General features: G+C 42.8%; 1 protein-coding gene across 4 annotated transcripts in view; it reads right to left on the bottom strand.

The window, feature by feature from the left end:
* Positions 1 to 2,314: 2,314 nt before the first annotated feature.
* The window catches only part of TRAF5 (TNF receptor associated factor 5), a 46,795-nt gene continuing 34,814 nt past the window's right edge, over positions 2,315 to 14,295 (bottom strand). For all 4 annotated transcript variants that reach the window (XM_025877523.1, XM_025877520.1, XM_025877521.1 and 1 more), the window contains 5 exons: positions 14,072 to 14,146; positions 10,738 to 10,830; positions 6,501 to 6,641; positions 4,701 to 4,869; positions 2,315 to 4,065 (listed from right to left, as the gene is read on the bottom strand). In XM_025877523.1, the coding sequence (XP_025733308.1) occupies positions 3,488 to 4,065; positions 4,701 to 4,869; positions 6,501 to 6,641; positions 10,738 to 10,830; positions 14,072 to 14,146 (1,056 nt within the window). In that variant the 3' untranslated portion in view covers positions 2,315 to 3,487. The remainder of the gene's footprint in view (positions 4,066 to 4,700; positions 4,870 to 6,500; positions 6,642 to 10,737; positions 10,831 to 14,071; positions 14,147 to 14,295) is intronic.

Raw genomic sequence — 14,295 nt, forward strand, 5'->3', positions numbered from 1 at the left:
TAGGTCACCTCTGCCTGGGCTGCAGAGGGGGCCCAGGGGGCAAGTCTTCTCACAGGAAACTCCTCAGGTATCGAACGGGTGTTCAAAAGTGCTGGACATTCAGAGAACCTGTCATATGAACACTGAATATCATGTGACCTCATCAAAAGGCCTTCCCTGACAGCCCTGTATATACACATACTCTCCCCAGCCCAGCCCCATAGTCCTGTCTCCATCATCTTCTTCAAGAAGTTGCATTTGCCACAACTTCTATTGTTGTCTGTTCGTTCAAATGCCTTATAAATCCTGGCGCCTGAGTCCAGTCTCCATGTGGAGTTTCATTAAGTGTCCCTCAGGCAGCCAAAAATTTTTAAATGTACTTCAGTCTTTAACGTGGGTCTCTTGGAAGAAAAAATTATTAAAGGGGCTCCCGTCACAATTCCCAACCCTTCTCATAGGCTTGCATTCCCTTTTCTCTTTGTTCATTCCCCCCAACCATGCATTGGTTTAGCATTTCTTCATAAATTTTGCCCCTAGGGCTCTCTCTTCAAAGGTTTTCTGCCTGTTCTCTTATCTTGCATCACAGACATTCAGAACTGGTTTGGGAGATCCATCTTTCTCAGGGCACAGGGGGAAGAAGTTGAGAGACCAAGGAGGCTGAGAACATTTACACATTGAGCACGTTGGCTCACCACATGTGTCTGACCTCCAGATTGTAAATTTTACGAAGACAGGGACAGTATCTGTTCTATTTGTGCCTAACGCAAAAATCTGACAAACACAAAGCCAATTAACATTTGTTTTCTGGAAGAAAAGAAAAGTCCAACAACTGAAGAATAGAGAAGGAAATATACAGCACAGAGCAGGAGCTCTTGGCCTAGCGAAGGGTCGGCAGGGGGTGGAGGGGAGGCGCAGTGAGTAAGGAGTTTGCAAAGTCATCCTGGATAAGATGAGGCCAGAGCAGAATCTTAAACAGAGAATTCACCGTGCAAACAAAGAGGTAAGAATAGAGAAGAGTGTTCCAGTTAGAAGTGCAGCACCAGCACAGAGAAATGCCAATCAGCTTGTGGTTCTATTGCTAAAGGTGAAGTAGGGGGACTGGCAGGAGGTGGGCGGAGGGGCTGAGGCAGGCATGGCAGGCCCTGTATGTCATGCCAAGGAGGCCGGGCTTTGTCCTATTGGTGATACAGCGATAGTAGGTGGAGTGAGGAGTCGTTCTCAGATTTTCATGTTAGATTACTGGGTAGCAGTGCGAGGTTAGATGTGACAGTGGCGAAAGAAAAAAAATAAAACAGGCTGTGTAGCAAAAAATGCGGGCCTTCAAACAGGGCAGTTGTTGGAAAGTAGTGGGCAGTAGAGATAGGTAGTAGGGATAGTTTAAAGAAATTACTTGGAGGTCCAGTTGGCAGTCCTGGGTGGGTGACTGGATGGGGAAGGGGAGGGAGGAATCTAGGACAGTGTCCAGACTTCTGGCTTGGGGGATGAGGTCATTAGCTGAGGTAGAATAAATGGGAAGAGTCATGGGTTGGCAGTGGTAGGGAGAGCCGGAAGATCTCCAGTTCTGAAGTGGACTTTAAAGTACCTTTGGGAGGATGCCTGGGTGGCTCAGTCGGTTAAGTGTCTGCCTTTGGCTCAGGTCATGATCCCAGGGTCCTGGGATTGAGCCCTGCATCGAGCCCTGCATTGGGCTCCTTGCTTGGCAGGGAGCCTGCTTCTCCCTCTGCCCCTCACTCTGCTTGTGCTCTCTCACTCTGTCAAATAAATAAAATCTTTAAAAAAAAAAAAGATAAAGTACCTTTGGGCCTTCAAAGATTAGATGTGCAGCAGGTACTTGGGTATTTGAGACTGCAGCTGAAGGCAAAGGCCAGGGGCAGAGATGCAGAGATGCTCCTGAGGAAGGAGCAGCACGGAGGGGACCATGAGTTTAAAAGTTGGCTCAGGGTGCACTGGGACGGACTGCTGTTGTCAGGGGGGCGGTCTGGCCCTGCTGACATTCTTTTGCCTTCTCACCTCTCTTGGTACTTCTCTTCCCTCTGACCATTCCTTCTCTAAATGCTTACCCAGCTCTTCTTCCTCCTTCCCTAAAATGTGGTGTTCTCAGATGATTTCAGCACCTGGGTCCCCTACTGTGCATCCATCAAAGCTTTGTCTCCAGTTCAGAATTCTTATGTAGGTTAAGACCCCTGTCTCCAACCACTTTCTAAGAGAAAAGAGGTAGTTGGACTGATTGTCCAAGGGACCAGGCAAAGGGTGTGTGGCTGTCTGTTCTGTTTACTTGCATTCGAGACTGGCACTGTGAACTGAAACTGGCTGTATAGAGACCCACACAGATAGATGCATAAGAATATAATCATTTCTGTTTTCACAAAGTACTCACACTTCGATAAGTCACAAGTTTATATAAATTTTCATACCAATTTGTGAATTCAAAAGTTCTCTCAAAAAGAATAGGAGATACTGCTTTTTGCAATCAGTTTGGGATGAGAATACTTTTGATACCATAGGAATAAAAAGTGGTGTTCTCCCTAAGTTTCAAATTTCTCTTATCCATTTATGACATTTTCTCATTCATATGCTAAATTCTGCCCATCCTCACATTACTATTATTACCAAAAATACCTTCAAACTAGGTGTATACATATACAAGTACTAAATTGAACCTCATGAAACTGTTAATACTTGACATTTTCTGATGTATGAAAGTAGTTTTTTCACATGGTTGAACCTAATAAAATATGAACTTTAGTTGGATGGCTATATCTCCATATATATATAGGTATATACTGTATCCCTCTCTACACACACACACACACACACACACACACACACACACACACACACCCCACGCAATATTTTCTGTTTACTTCAACAGGAAGAATGAAAATCTTTCTCTATTCACCAGTTCTAATGCAGCCTTGCAAAACTGTACTTGCTGCCTGATTTTTAATGAAAATATTTAGAGGTATAGTAATTTCCACAAATTAAGCATTTGACCAAATAAAGTCTGGTCCAAACTGGGCATACTGTCTTTGAAAGTACACCATCCAACTATGTAATTGGGACAGCCTATCCTGAAAGATGGCTTTTATAGGCTTACGATCAGGTCGAGAATCAGCAGGCCAAATAATAAAATGCTGAAGCATTTTCAATTCTTCCTCTGGGTCCTCAATAACATTTCACACAGTGCCTACCCTGAGACACTATGCCAAGCACCAGTAAAAATGACAGGCCCCAGACCTTGCTTTCAAGAAACTTAACATCTTTTTAAGAGATATAAAAATATAAATAATGAGAGGATAGTCTAAGTGTTTTAAGTTTCAAACTGGGACAGAGTAAAATGTAAAAAGATGATAGCACTTGAGAAGTTTTAAACGGACTTCAAACACCAGGGGCAAAAAGCCAACTACAAATGTGTACTGAGCTCTAAGTCTATCCATATGATAATCACAGGTGTCCTTCTCCACGGTTCTGGGCCCAACACGCCCTTCCCTCACCCCAGAAACAGGGACTAGAGGTCCTCCAGGTCAGTTAGATCCACAGCCACTTTCAGGAACACGGTGTCATCTTTAATGTAGGTGTTCTTGGCATTCTCCAAAGTGGAGTGAGCCACGAAGCGGGGGCAGCCAGACGCAATGTTCATCTCCCCGTCGGGTCTTTTAAAGCTACTGCTGCTGGGGTCAGCCTTGAAGGTCTCCATAATGTGGTTCTTTTTGCCACTCTGGTCCAAAAGCATCAGGGTCACCCTCTGCCTGAACGGCCACTGCAACAGGGAGTCAAACTCCCCTCTCATGACCACGAAGTACAGTGACAGGTGCGTCCCTTTCCCAGACCCGTCCCCGTTCAGGTATGCTCTAGCACAGAGCCGGTAGCCGCACCGGCTGGTATAGAAAGGCTGGCTGAAGATGGACACTGTGTGCCCGTCCTGTGCCTCTCTCTTCTTCATCTTATAGTCCGTCACCTTCCAGATGAGCTTTCCATTATAGCAGGCTCCTTCCAGCAGCTTAAATCGCTCTTCATTTTTATTCAGTTGGGCTTTATGGATATTAATGTGGGCATCATGTTTGTTAGTCTCTCCTTCCAAAACAACTGCAAAGAAAAAAAAAAAAAGCTTCCATAGGCCTTAAAGCTGTCTTTAGAATTTGCCCACAGTGGAATTTGGTATCTGAGGAGAACCCATAAAATTCTGACATCTAATGATGAACCGAATTCATTGTCCGCCAATGGACCATTTGTATTAATAATTAACTCAATGAATCTCGTGTCTTGGAAGAAAACCCAAATGCATACCTCTTGAACAGAAGCTCACCAAAGTGTAGAGAAGACACACAGCATTGAACTGGTGTGCATTAGCAAGGTGAGTCCCATTATTTAATAACTGGAATGCTTTTAAACAGCCAAACCCTTTTATATTTTTTTATACTTAAAACAATGTTTCTGCCACATCTCTCTCTTAGCTTTCTCATTATTTTCTACTCTCCTTAAAAACCACCACTCCCTGTTTCTGGAATTTCCTGGCCCATTTCCACCCCTTGCCTGTTCCAGCCCCCGCCCATCGCCCTCCATTACTTCCCCCCCGAACCACTGACTGGCCAGAATCTCATGCTGTTCTGTGTCACAAATACCAGATTCGACCACTGTTTATCCTGGACAGCTGCAACTCTCCCTTTGGCCAGGTGCAGACAACAGAATCATCAAAAGAGAAGTAAAAATATGAGACATACCTAGTCTCTGATCATTGGTTTCTAGCAGGGTAATTTTCTGTTTCACTGTATCGATCGCTTCCACCAAAGGCCTCAGATCATATTTATTTTGTTGCTGGTTAGCCATTTGTAATAACTGACGCACTTGAGCTTCTAGCCAAGCTGACTTGTCAATGTGACTGGCGAGAGCCTTTCAGTACAACATGGATCATAATGTCAAAAAAAAAAAAAAATCGTTACTCTCTTAGTAATTCACTAAGATTGAATTTTTTCAACTCAAACATTTCACATTTAATTAATCAATTAGTGAAATGAAAAAGGCACAGTCCAGAAGAGGAAATTCAGTGAGGATCCCAGAGAGATGAGCCACCTAATATCTTCCTCCTCCTCCCTGCCCCAGCTGCTGTTCCAAATCTTGGAACTTCTCTTCACCTGGCTTTTACTCCTCCCTCAATTTCTCTCCATTTGGTTCTCTACCTGTCTGTATCTCTAGTCTCCTGTTGTCTCTCCACTTGCCTACAACTTCCTTCTCAGAGGCTACTCTCCTGATCCGCTCCTGCTCTCCTAGAAGGCAGAGAATGAGCTGGAAGTAGACCCGCCACCTGGCGTGAGCACTAGAGGTTGTACAAAGTGCCCTGGGGTTAAGACCTAACTTTTGATTGTTCTCCTTAGATGGAAGAGATTAAATAAAACTAGACCTATATTACTCCTCTACCCTTGCCCCTTAGTACCTGAACTCTGAGAAGTTTCTGTGTTAGAAAAAGGTCAGAATTGAGGGCGCCTGGGTGGCTCAGTTGGTTAAGCGACTGCCTTCGGCTCAGGTCATGATCCTGGAGTCCCGGGATCGAGTCCCGCATCGGGCTCCCTGCTCAGCAGGGAGTCTGCTTCTCCCTCTGACCCTCTTCCTTCTCGTGCTTTCTATCTCTCATTCTCTCTCTCTCTCAAATATCTCTCCCAAATAAATAAATAAAATCTTTAAAAAAAAAAAAAAAGAAAAAGGTCAGAATTGAGATAGTAACATATGATGGATTTCCTTTTTTTTTTTCTTTTTTTGGGGGACAGGGATTTCCTTTTTTTCTACACACACACACACACACACACACACACACACAGTATGCTGACAAAGTATGGAAAATATATGGCCTGCCTTTTTCTGGGAGAGTCTACATTTCAAAAATACTACCCGTGCCACAGGTCTTAAAATATTTTTCACTATCAATTTTGTAATCACAATAAAGACATTATTCATTAGAAATGTGTTTATGGTTATTTAAGTCATGATTTGCAAAGTAATTTTTGCTATATTTTAGTATTGTTTAAAGCATTTTCTTCCCAAGGGAATGAATAGTTTCGCTTTGTTGATTGCAAAATGCAGAACTATAGATATTCTCAATGAAGCTGACATCAAGGGACTAATATTGGCCCAACATTAATTGCAACCCCAACTACCATAAATTGTATAAAAGTATTATATCAATGTTAAATTTACTGACATTGTTAAATGTTGAGGTTATGTAAAAGAAGATCCTTATTCTTATGAAATACATACCGAAGTTTGTAGGGGTAGAGGGCCCTAGTATATACAGCTTAGTCTCAAATGGTTCAGAAAGAACACACACGCACATACCGTGACAGAGAGAGATAGGGGACAGAATACTGACGATGGGTGAATCTGGGTGAATCCACAGGTATTTTTAAGCGGTATCTTATTCTTGTAGCTTTTCTTTACATTTGAAATTATCTCCACTTAAGCTGTAAGGAAAGCCTGGACGGCCAGTTGAAGGCTAAATCTTGGCTATGAATAGAGAGGCCATTTCTCACCTGGATGTTTGAGAGGAAGCTTCCATTTTTGCCGAACAGCTGTGCAAACTGCTTGAACTCCTTTTCGAATTTCTTTACAGTTTCTGCTAGCTGCTGGATTTTACTCTCTTTCTGCTCTAGGCTCTTATATAAATCAGAAATCTAATAACAGGAATGTGAATGAGATCATTTAAATGCATGTATACAAGTTAAAATAATGTAAATACAGGTCTAGGAAAATATTGCAGGTAAGAAAGTGTTTCTAGAAAAATATATACATATATAATTACATATACATTTCTAGGAAAATATTTACCAGTAGGTTCCTATATAATATTTGCAGGTACTTCAAAAAAACCAGATCCAAAGATTTCTTGTCAGTCTTTTCCATACTTACCCCGCTATGATGGTTCATCTAATGATAGTAACATCACTTGACTAAATTTACTGACTGGTTCTCTTCATTCATTCAGCACGCACTTAGGAACAACCACTCAGCCATCGGTGAGTACTGATCACCATACCACAAAAGATGCTCTCTGCACAGTATCAGTAGTAACAGCTGACATTTGCTGAATGTCTGTCATACCCTTATAGTCATTAGCTCTTTTAATCCTCAAAGAACCCCCGTGAGTTAGTATGACTATCAGTCCCACGTTACAGACAAGGAAACAGAGGCAGAGAGTTTAAGGAACCCGCCCAGCATACAGCTAGCTTGGCAAGTGGTAGGCAAAACACGTTACGTTCTTAGAATCTGTAATGTATCTGAGAGAAATAACCAAAAGCCTTGTGTGAGCCTGAACAGCTCTTCTCTTATCCCCTCATCCATTCAATCCTCCATACTTACCAACTTTAACTCCTGACACACAGCAAAGCAAACACGACTCTTATATCCACTTCTCATTTCATCTCATTTCATTTCAACGCCTGTTTTAGCCTTCATTATTTATCACCTGGGCTGTGACCACAGCTTTCCAACTGGTCCTACACCATCCCTCACACTCCTGCCAGAAGGGAAGCTCTATGGGAACTAGGACATGGGTCCCACAGTCCACTGTAACCCCCGGAACTGGTCTGGTGCCCGGCAGCTGTTTGATAAATATTTGTTGAGTGACTGTATGAATAAATGATGCTCTCTCTTTCTTTAGTCTTGTTTCGCTCTAATTCATCCTCCATGCTGTAACCAGAGTTATATGGAGAGACAAATCTGGTTTGTCGCGTCCCCCCCTTCCTTCACCATCCTCAGTGGCCTTCTTTTACAGACCCTACAGCGCGGGACATGATCTGCGCCTGGCTACCTTCTTGGCCTCCTGCCCAGCCGCATCTCACGAGCGCCCTGCCCAGCAAGACTACACACTTCTATGGTCCATTGGGTCCTGCTCTCTCAGACGCTTCCTTCTCCATCTAGAAACCACCAGTTTTTCAGCCTCCACTCAAGGGCACTTTCTCTCAGAAATATTTCCTCACCATACCACCAACCTAGGTCCTCTCTCCAGTTCCAAGACCCCCTGACCACACTCTAGCATTTAACTTACCCTCATTACTCTTACCGCTTTCTGGGGTTGTTTGACTCTTTTTCCTCCACAAAATTGTTGAGGCCACATCTCACTCATTTCTTCATCCCCAAAGCCTAGCACAGTGCCTGGCACCCAGGGGACATCTGATACATGTTTTAGAAATGAATACATGAATGGCTGTTAACAACCGTGTGGTCTCCGACCCGAGAATCTTCCATTTAGACCCTGAGAGCTGACTTCCACCTACATGGCAGACCTATCTCCCTGACTGAGAGCAAACCTCGGTGTCTCCTCCCCCTGCCCTCTCCTCTCCTCTGCTCCCGTTCCTGTAGTGCCCATCTCAGGTAACAACTACCATGTCCTCTGCCTTCTAGACTTACAGCTTTGTCATTCCGACCTCTCTTGATGCCCTCTCCATCCCCAGACACAGCCTTGGCTGACCTTCCCCAGCACCACCAGCACTGCCAGCTCCAGTATCTTGCCTTCGCCTAATACTGAGCTGCTTATCATGCTGGCACTGTGCAAAGAGCTTAAATATATCAGTTCACTTAACCCTCACCACAACCCCATTTTATGAATGAGGAAACGGGGAAGAGAGAGGTTAAGTAGCTTGTCCAAACCCACATGGCAAGGGAGGAGCCAGGTCTTCAAAGCAGGCGTTCTGGCTCCGGAGCCCCCACCCATCCATCGCCAGGCTCTCCTGCTACACTGTCTGGGTTAGTACGACATCCTTCCGCCTGGGCCCCTGTCCTCCTGCTCTTCTCTGCCTCTGTCTGTCTTCTATGCTACCACCAGCTGTCTTACTTTTTTTCTTTTTTTAAGATTTTACTTTTCTATTTGAGAGAGAGCGAGCACGAGCAGGGGGAAGGGAAGGGGCAGAGGAAGAGGGAGAAGCAGGCTCCCCACTGAGCGGGGAGCCCAACATGGGGCTCCATCCCAGGACTTGGAGATCATGACCTGAGGCAAAGGCAGATGCTTAACCCACTGAGCCACCCAGGCGTCCCAAAGCTGTCCTACTTTTCAGAGCCAAATAGACAATTAGCTGGCCACACACTGGTCCTCGCCTGCCCCCACTATCCAAAAGTTCACCTAATGCCACTTTGTTTTTATGAAAGCCCTGTTAGTACCTGTTTTCACTAACCGAAAGAAGTCAAAGAGGATTTTCGCTTTTTACGAAATGGTAACCGCTTCTTTGCTTTACACCCCTTCACAGGTTTCATAGGATTGCTCTACTTTCCCATAGTGGGGGAAACCTATATTTTCCTATTTCAAAGCCTCCATTATTAGCTCCCTATTACTGACAAACATTAGTTCAAACTTGGGCCCTTAAATCCTTTCTGAAACAAGGCAGCATATGAATGAATAAAAAAAAAATAATTGAATGTATAGTATCTGCAACTTCTTAGCTTACGTGGAAGGCCACTGCTAGATGGATCCAGCATACCAGCCTCCAGCTCTCCCCGTCTCACACTCAGGAGCCTCACCACCCCAAAACCCCCGTTCCTCGAACCATCAGCCTGACGCGTCCCTGTCTTTCCTCTTCTGGAACGTCCTCTTTCCACAACATTTAGGCTGACGAATCTTCTCTTCCTTCAAAGCGAAGCTCGGATGTGCTCCCTTGAAGAGCCTCCCCCAACCGCCACAGAGGAAATCGCTGCATCCTCCGTACCCCAGACTGAGCCACAGCATGTCCCAGGGCACAGCAACTTATCTATTTGCATTTTCCTGAGTTCTTCAAGGGCAGAAGCCATGTCTTCCTCCACTCAGAGCCCCTAGCAACTAACCTCATGCCTGACATATGGCAGGTGTTTGTTGAATGAATGAATGGATGGACGGATGAGGCGAGTGGTACAGAAAGAACCTGGGCATGGTTACCAGGCAGCGTGCCCTCTACCAAAGTTACAGTTTAACCGGTCTTCCCAATTTTCTCCAGGATCTGACCTTGAAACTCACACACCTCCTTTAATACGGAACCAGACATCAGAAAATGATTAGCAATAGTAGAATTTGGCTCCTTCTCTTCCTGCCTTGGGCTTACAAAGTCTGATCCTCTGAGAGGTTCTAACAAAACAGTTAACTTTTAGAATAATTACTCCACAGAATCAGCATTTATTGAGGTCCATTATGAATATTCCAGGTACTGTGGCAGGCATTTGCACACACAATTTCACTTGATAATCCCAACTCAGTGAAATAAAGAGGGATGTATGCATTTAGCAGGCTGCAAAGCTTCTCAGGGGCAGGAGTTAAGACTTACTGCAAAATATCTAAAACCCATAATGCCTAGAACAGATGGTCAACTGTTGTTTCAAAGCAACACTGGGCTAATTAAAAAACATCAAACGCCTACTCGTCACCTACCAGGTGCCAAATATTAACCAGAAGGTGTGTTAAGTTAGGCTGCAGAGAGGCTGTATGGTATTTCATGTGGAGCATTGGACTGAGAATCAGGGGCCATGGGTTTGAGATTCAATTCTGCCACTTACAAGTTACAAACACATCAAAATTTCTTTGAGCTTAGTCACTTTATCTGTTGAATGAGGCGGCTGGACCCCAAGACCTCAAAGGCACCTTCCAGTTCTAATGTTCTATAATCCTATGAGTCTGCCTGCCCACTTAGTAGAAAAACATCTACCTCCAGTTGACTTGTACTGAAACAGAGGAGAATGTAAAAACACCAACAGTTACCAATCCCAGCAATTGTGCTGCCTCCCTTTACGTGTGAACCCTTGAATATTTACCTGTTCTTCTAATTGGAAGTTCTTTTCTAGAACCAGAAGCATGTGGTCCCGTAAGGCTGAATGCTCATGCTCCTGCAGGTTTCCCCGTTTGGCCTTCAATGGGAAGATGAAAGGAAGTGAGGTTGTTGAAAGGCTCCAAAAATGAAGGTGGTGGGGGGGTATTCTGCTAACGCAGAACTGTGACAACTGTGCTTATTTGTCTAAAGGTGGATTGCAGGAAAAAATAGCCCCTCTGGTCCCCTTTCCAGCTCCAGGATTCTAAGGTGCCCATGAGACAATTTTAAATTTACAGAAACAGAGAATCAGGCCACTGTCAAAATTCTCAGAAGCAGATTTCCTTCTGTGCACTGGAAATCTAGGACTGTGGGTTAAGTGTGGTTATCATCTCTCAACTAATCCCACATAAAACCTATCTCCTTGGTGGGTTAGCTTCAGATCAGTGTCAAGCCTAGGTGAGTTCTGTCTCCTACTAAGCACACGTTTCCACGCTCCGTTCTACCAAAGGTGAAAGGTACGCAACCTGATAGTAATTTCAGCCCACGCAAATTCATTGCCCTCAAAATCAAGCAATATGTTTGCAAGAATAAAGGGTAACTTCTTCCCTAATCATTAAAATACTGAATTGCAAACTGCCTATATTACTAGTAAAAGCAAATGTTAGGTGTTCTGGGTGATTCCGTGGACCTAAGCGTACATTAACCATCAATTTCCCTCCAGTTTAGGAATGGCCCCTCTTCCAGAGAACAAATCTCATCCTCAGCTTTGGTACTGAGGTGAGTTCTAGAGGACAGCCCAACTGGGAGTTTAGGCCTAACTGTAAAGAAGATTTCTCTCAGAGCTGGAAAGCAATTCTGTATTTCGTGCACTAAAAAGGTAAACCCTATCTGTTTTGCAGCCAAGACAATCACTGGTTTGATATGTGAAAATGTATGGACTCTTCACTGATTTTTTTTTTTTAAGATTTTATTTATTTATTTGAGAGAGAGAATGAGAGAGAGAGAGCACATGACGGGAGGAGGGTCAGAGGGAGAAGCAGACTCCCTGCCGAACAGGGAGCCCGATGCGGGACTCAATCCCGGGACTCCAGGATCATGACCTGAGCCGAAGGCAGTCGCTTAACCAACTGAGCCACCCAGGTGCCCTCTTCACTGATTTTTTTTTAAAAGACTTCTCACAATATACATTTTTTTCCAATAGGTTTTTAAAATAAGAGAAATGTATGCTTATGTCAAATAATACAGCAAGATAGAGAATAAAAAGCAAAAGGGCTCCTTCTCTCCATCACCACCCCCAATTCCCTAGTCTCTCACTCACCAGAGTCAGCGACAATATATACACATTTTTAACTCAATGAGATAACCATATCAATTTTTAAAAATATGTACCTTATTCTTTTTATCAAATGCATGCCATTCCCAAATACAAATATATATACTTACATAGTCAGCACTTTAGTGATGGGCTTACAGGTTTTTAGTTTCTTGTTTTCTTTTGCTATATAAACATCTTTGTGTGAGTGTGTTTGTGTATGTGTGTAATCACTGCATACTTATGAAAGAGTATCTATGAGAAATTCCTAGCAATAGAATTATAAGGTCAATGTGTGGGTTCACTTTTTTTCTTAAATAAAGAACCTTTTATTTTACTTGATTTTTTTTAAAAACTAAGCTGTATGCCCAACATGGGGCTTGAACGCACAACCCTGAGATCAAGATCTGACTGAGCCAGCCAAGCACCCTCAACTTTTCATTGATAGAACCAAACTGCCCTCATAAAAAGTTATAGATTATAAATTGTATTAATCTTTGTCAGTTTGATGGTGAAAATTTTATTTCTTGCCATGATTTACATTTATTTAGGAGTGAGATGGGGTGTCTTTTTTTTACATCTATTAGTCAATTGAATTTTTTCTGGAACTACTCATATATTCCTTTGCCGATTTTTCTATTAAGTTGGAAAAGCTATTTACATGTGACAGTTTTTGTATATTAAGGAAAATACCCTTTTTGTCTTGTCATATGTTGGAGATATTTACTTCCAGTTTGTGGTTTGCCATTTGACTTTATTTATGGTATTTTTAAAAATTGTATAAAAGTTTCAAATATTTGTGGTTAAACATCAAAATTATAGCTTCTGGTTTTGTGTTAGTCATCTAAGAACAATCTTTATTTCAAGAATAAAAAAAATTCGCTCACCTTTTCTTCTAATATTTTTATGATTTTTTAAAATAAACTTTTTATTTGGAGTGATTTTAGATGTACACAAAGTGTGAAATAATACAGTGCATGATATATCTTAATACCTAAAACTTTGATCCATCTGGAATATGTTAAAATGAGGTAGGAATCAAACTTTCTTTTTTTTAAATTTATTTTATACAATTTATTGAATAATATTTTTAAAGGTCTTTAATAGGTAATAAAATACCCTTTAAAACATGATTTCAAATCAATTCTATTTCAGAATACTTGGTGATAGACTGGGGGTACCAGAAAACCAAGATTTATAATTATCAGAAGAATGACTCCAGAAAGTCTCAAACTCTGGTAGAGACAACAGAATACAAATTAGAAAAGTTACCATGATGGTTAATTTTTGTGTGTCAGCTTGGCTGGTCTATGGTACCCAGTTGTTTGTTCAAAACTAATTTAGGGGGCGCCTGGGTGGCTCAGTCGGTTGAGCGGCTGCCTTCGGCTCAGGTCATGATCCCAGGGTCTTGGGATGGAGCCCCGCATTGGGCTCCCTGCTCAGCAGGAGGCCTGCTTCTCCCTCTCCCGCTCCCCCTGCTTGTGTTCCCTCTCTCGCCATCTCTCTCTCTCTCTGTCAAATAAATAAAAATCTTAATAATAAAAAAAAAAACACTAATCTAGATGTTGCCGTGAAGGTATTTTGTAGATGTGATAAACATTTACGATCAGTTGACTTTAAGTAAAGCAGATTACTCCCCATAATGCTGTAGGGCCGCATTCAACCAGCTGAAGGCCTTATGAGCAAAAAAATAAGGTCTCCTGAAGAAGAAGCACTTCTCCTCAAGACTATCACATAGAAACTCCAGCCTGCTGGTCTGCCCTGCAAATAATCTGACTTGCCAGCCCCCTCAGTCACATAAGCTAATTTCTTAAAATAAATTTCTATCTATGTATCTATATGTAGATACATATCTCCCTATTGATTCTGCTTCTCTGGAGAACCCTGACTAATAACACTGCCAGTGTTAAAGTTCTTCCAAAGTGAATGTCCTTCTGCATCCTGAATGGAATCAAAGAGTAAAATAAACCTGCCAAATAAATTACACAGTAGAATGTAGAGGCAGAAACAAAAAGGCATCCCATACCTTTACAGTACAGCCATAGTGCTTAAAAGGACAGTCTTGTTCAGCTTCAGGACACACAGCGAGGTGTTCATCCACCTACAAAAGGGACACCTCATGCTACCGAAATTCATCACCAATTCTCCAGCTGCCTGAGAGAACTACAGCATGCAGGGAACCCCAAGGTGACTTGGGAAGGAGGGAGGAAACAGAAGGGGAAAAGCCACGCTGAGGCCTGGCGGAGGGAG

The sequence above is a fragment of the Callorhinus ursinus genome, unplaced genomic scaffold, assembly GCF_003265705.2.
Source record: "Callorhinus ursinus isolate GAN/ISIS: 27379988/994484 unplaced genomic scaffold, GSC_fseal_2.0 scaffold13, whole genome shotgun sequence".
Lineage (NCBI taxonomy): Eukaryota > Metazoa > Chordata > Mammalia > Carnivora > Otariidae > Callorhinus > Callorhinus ursinus.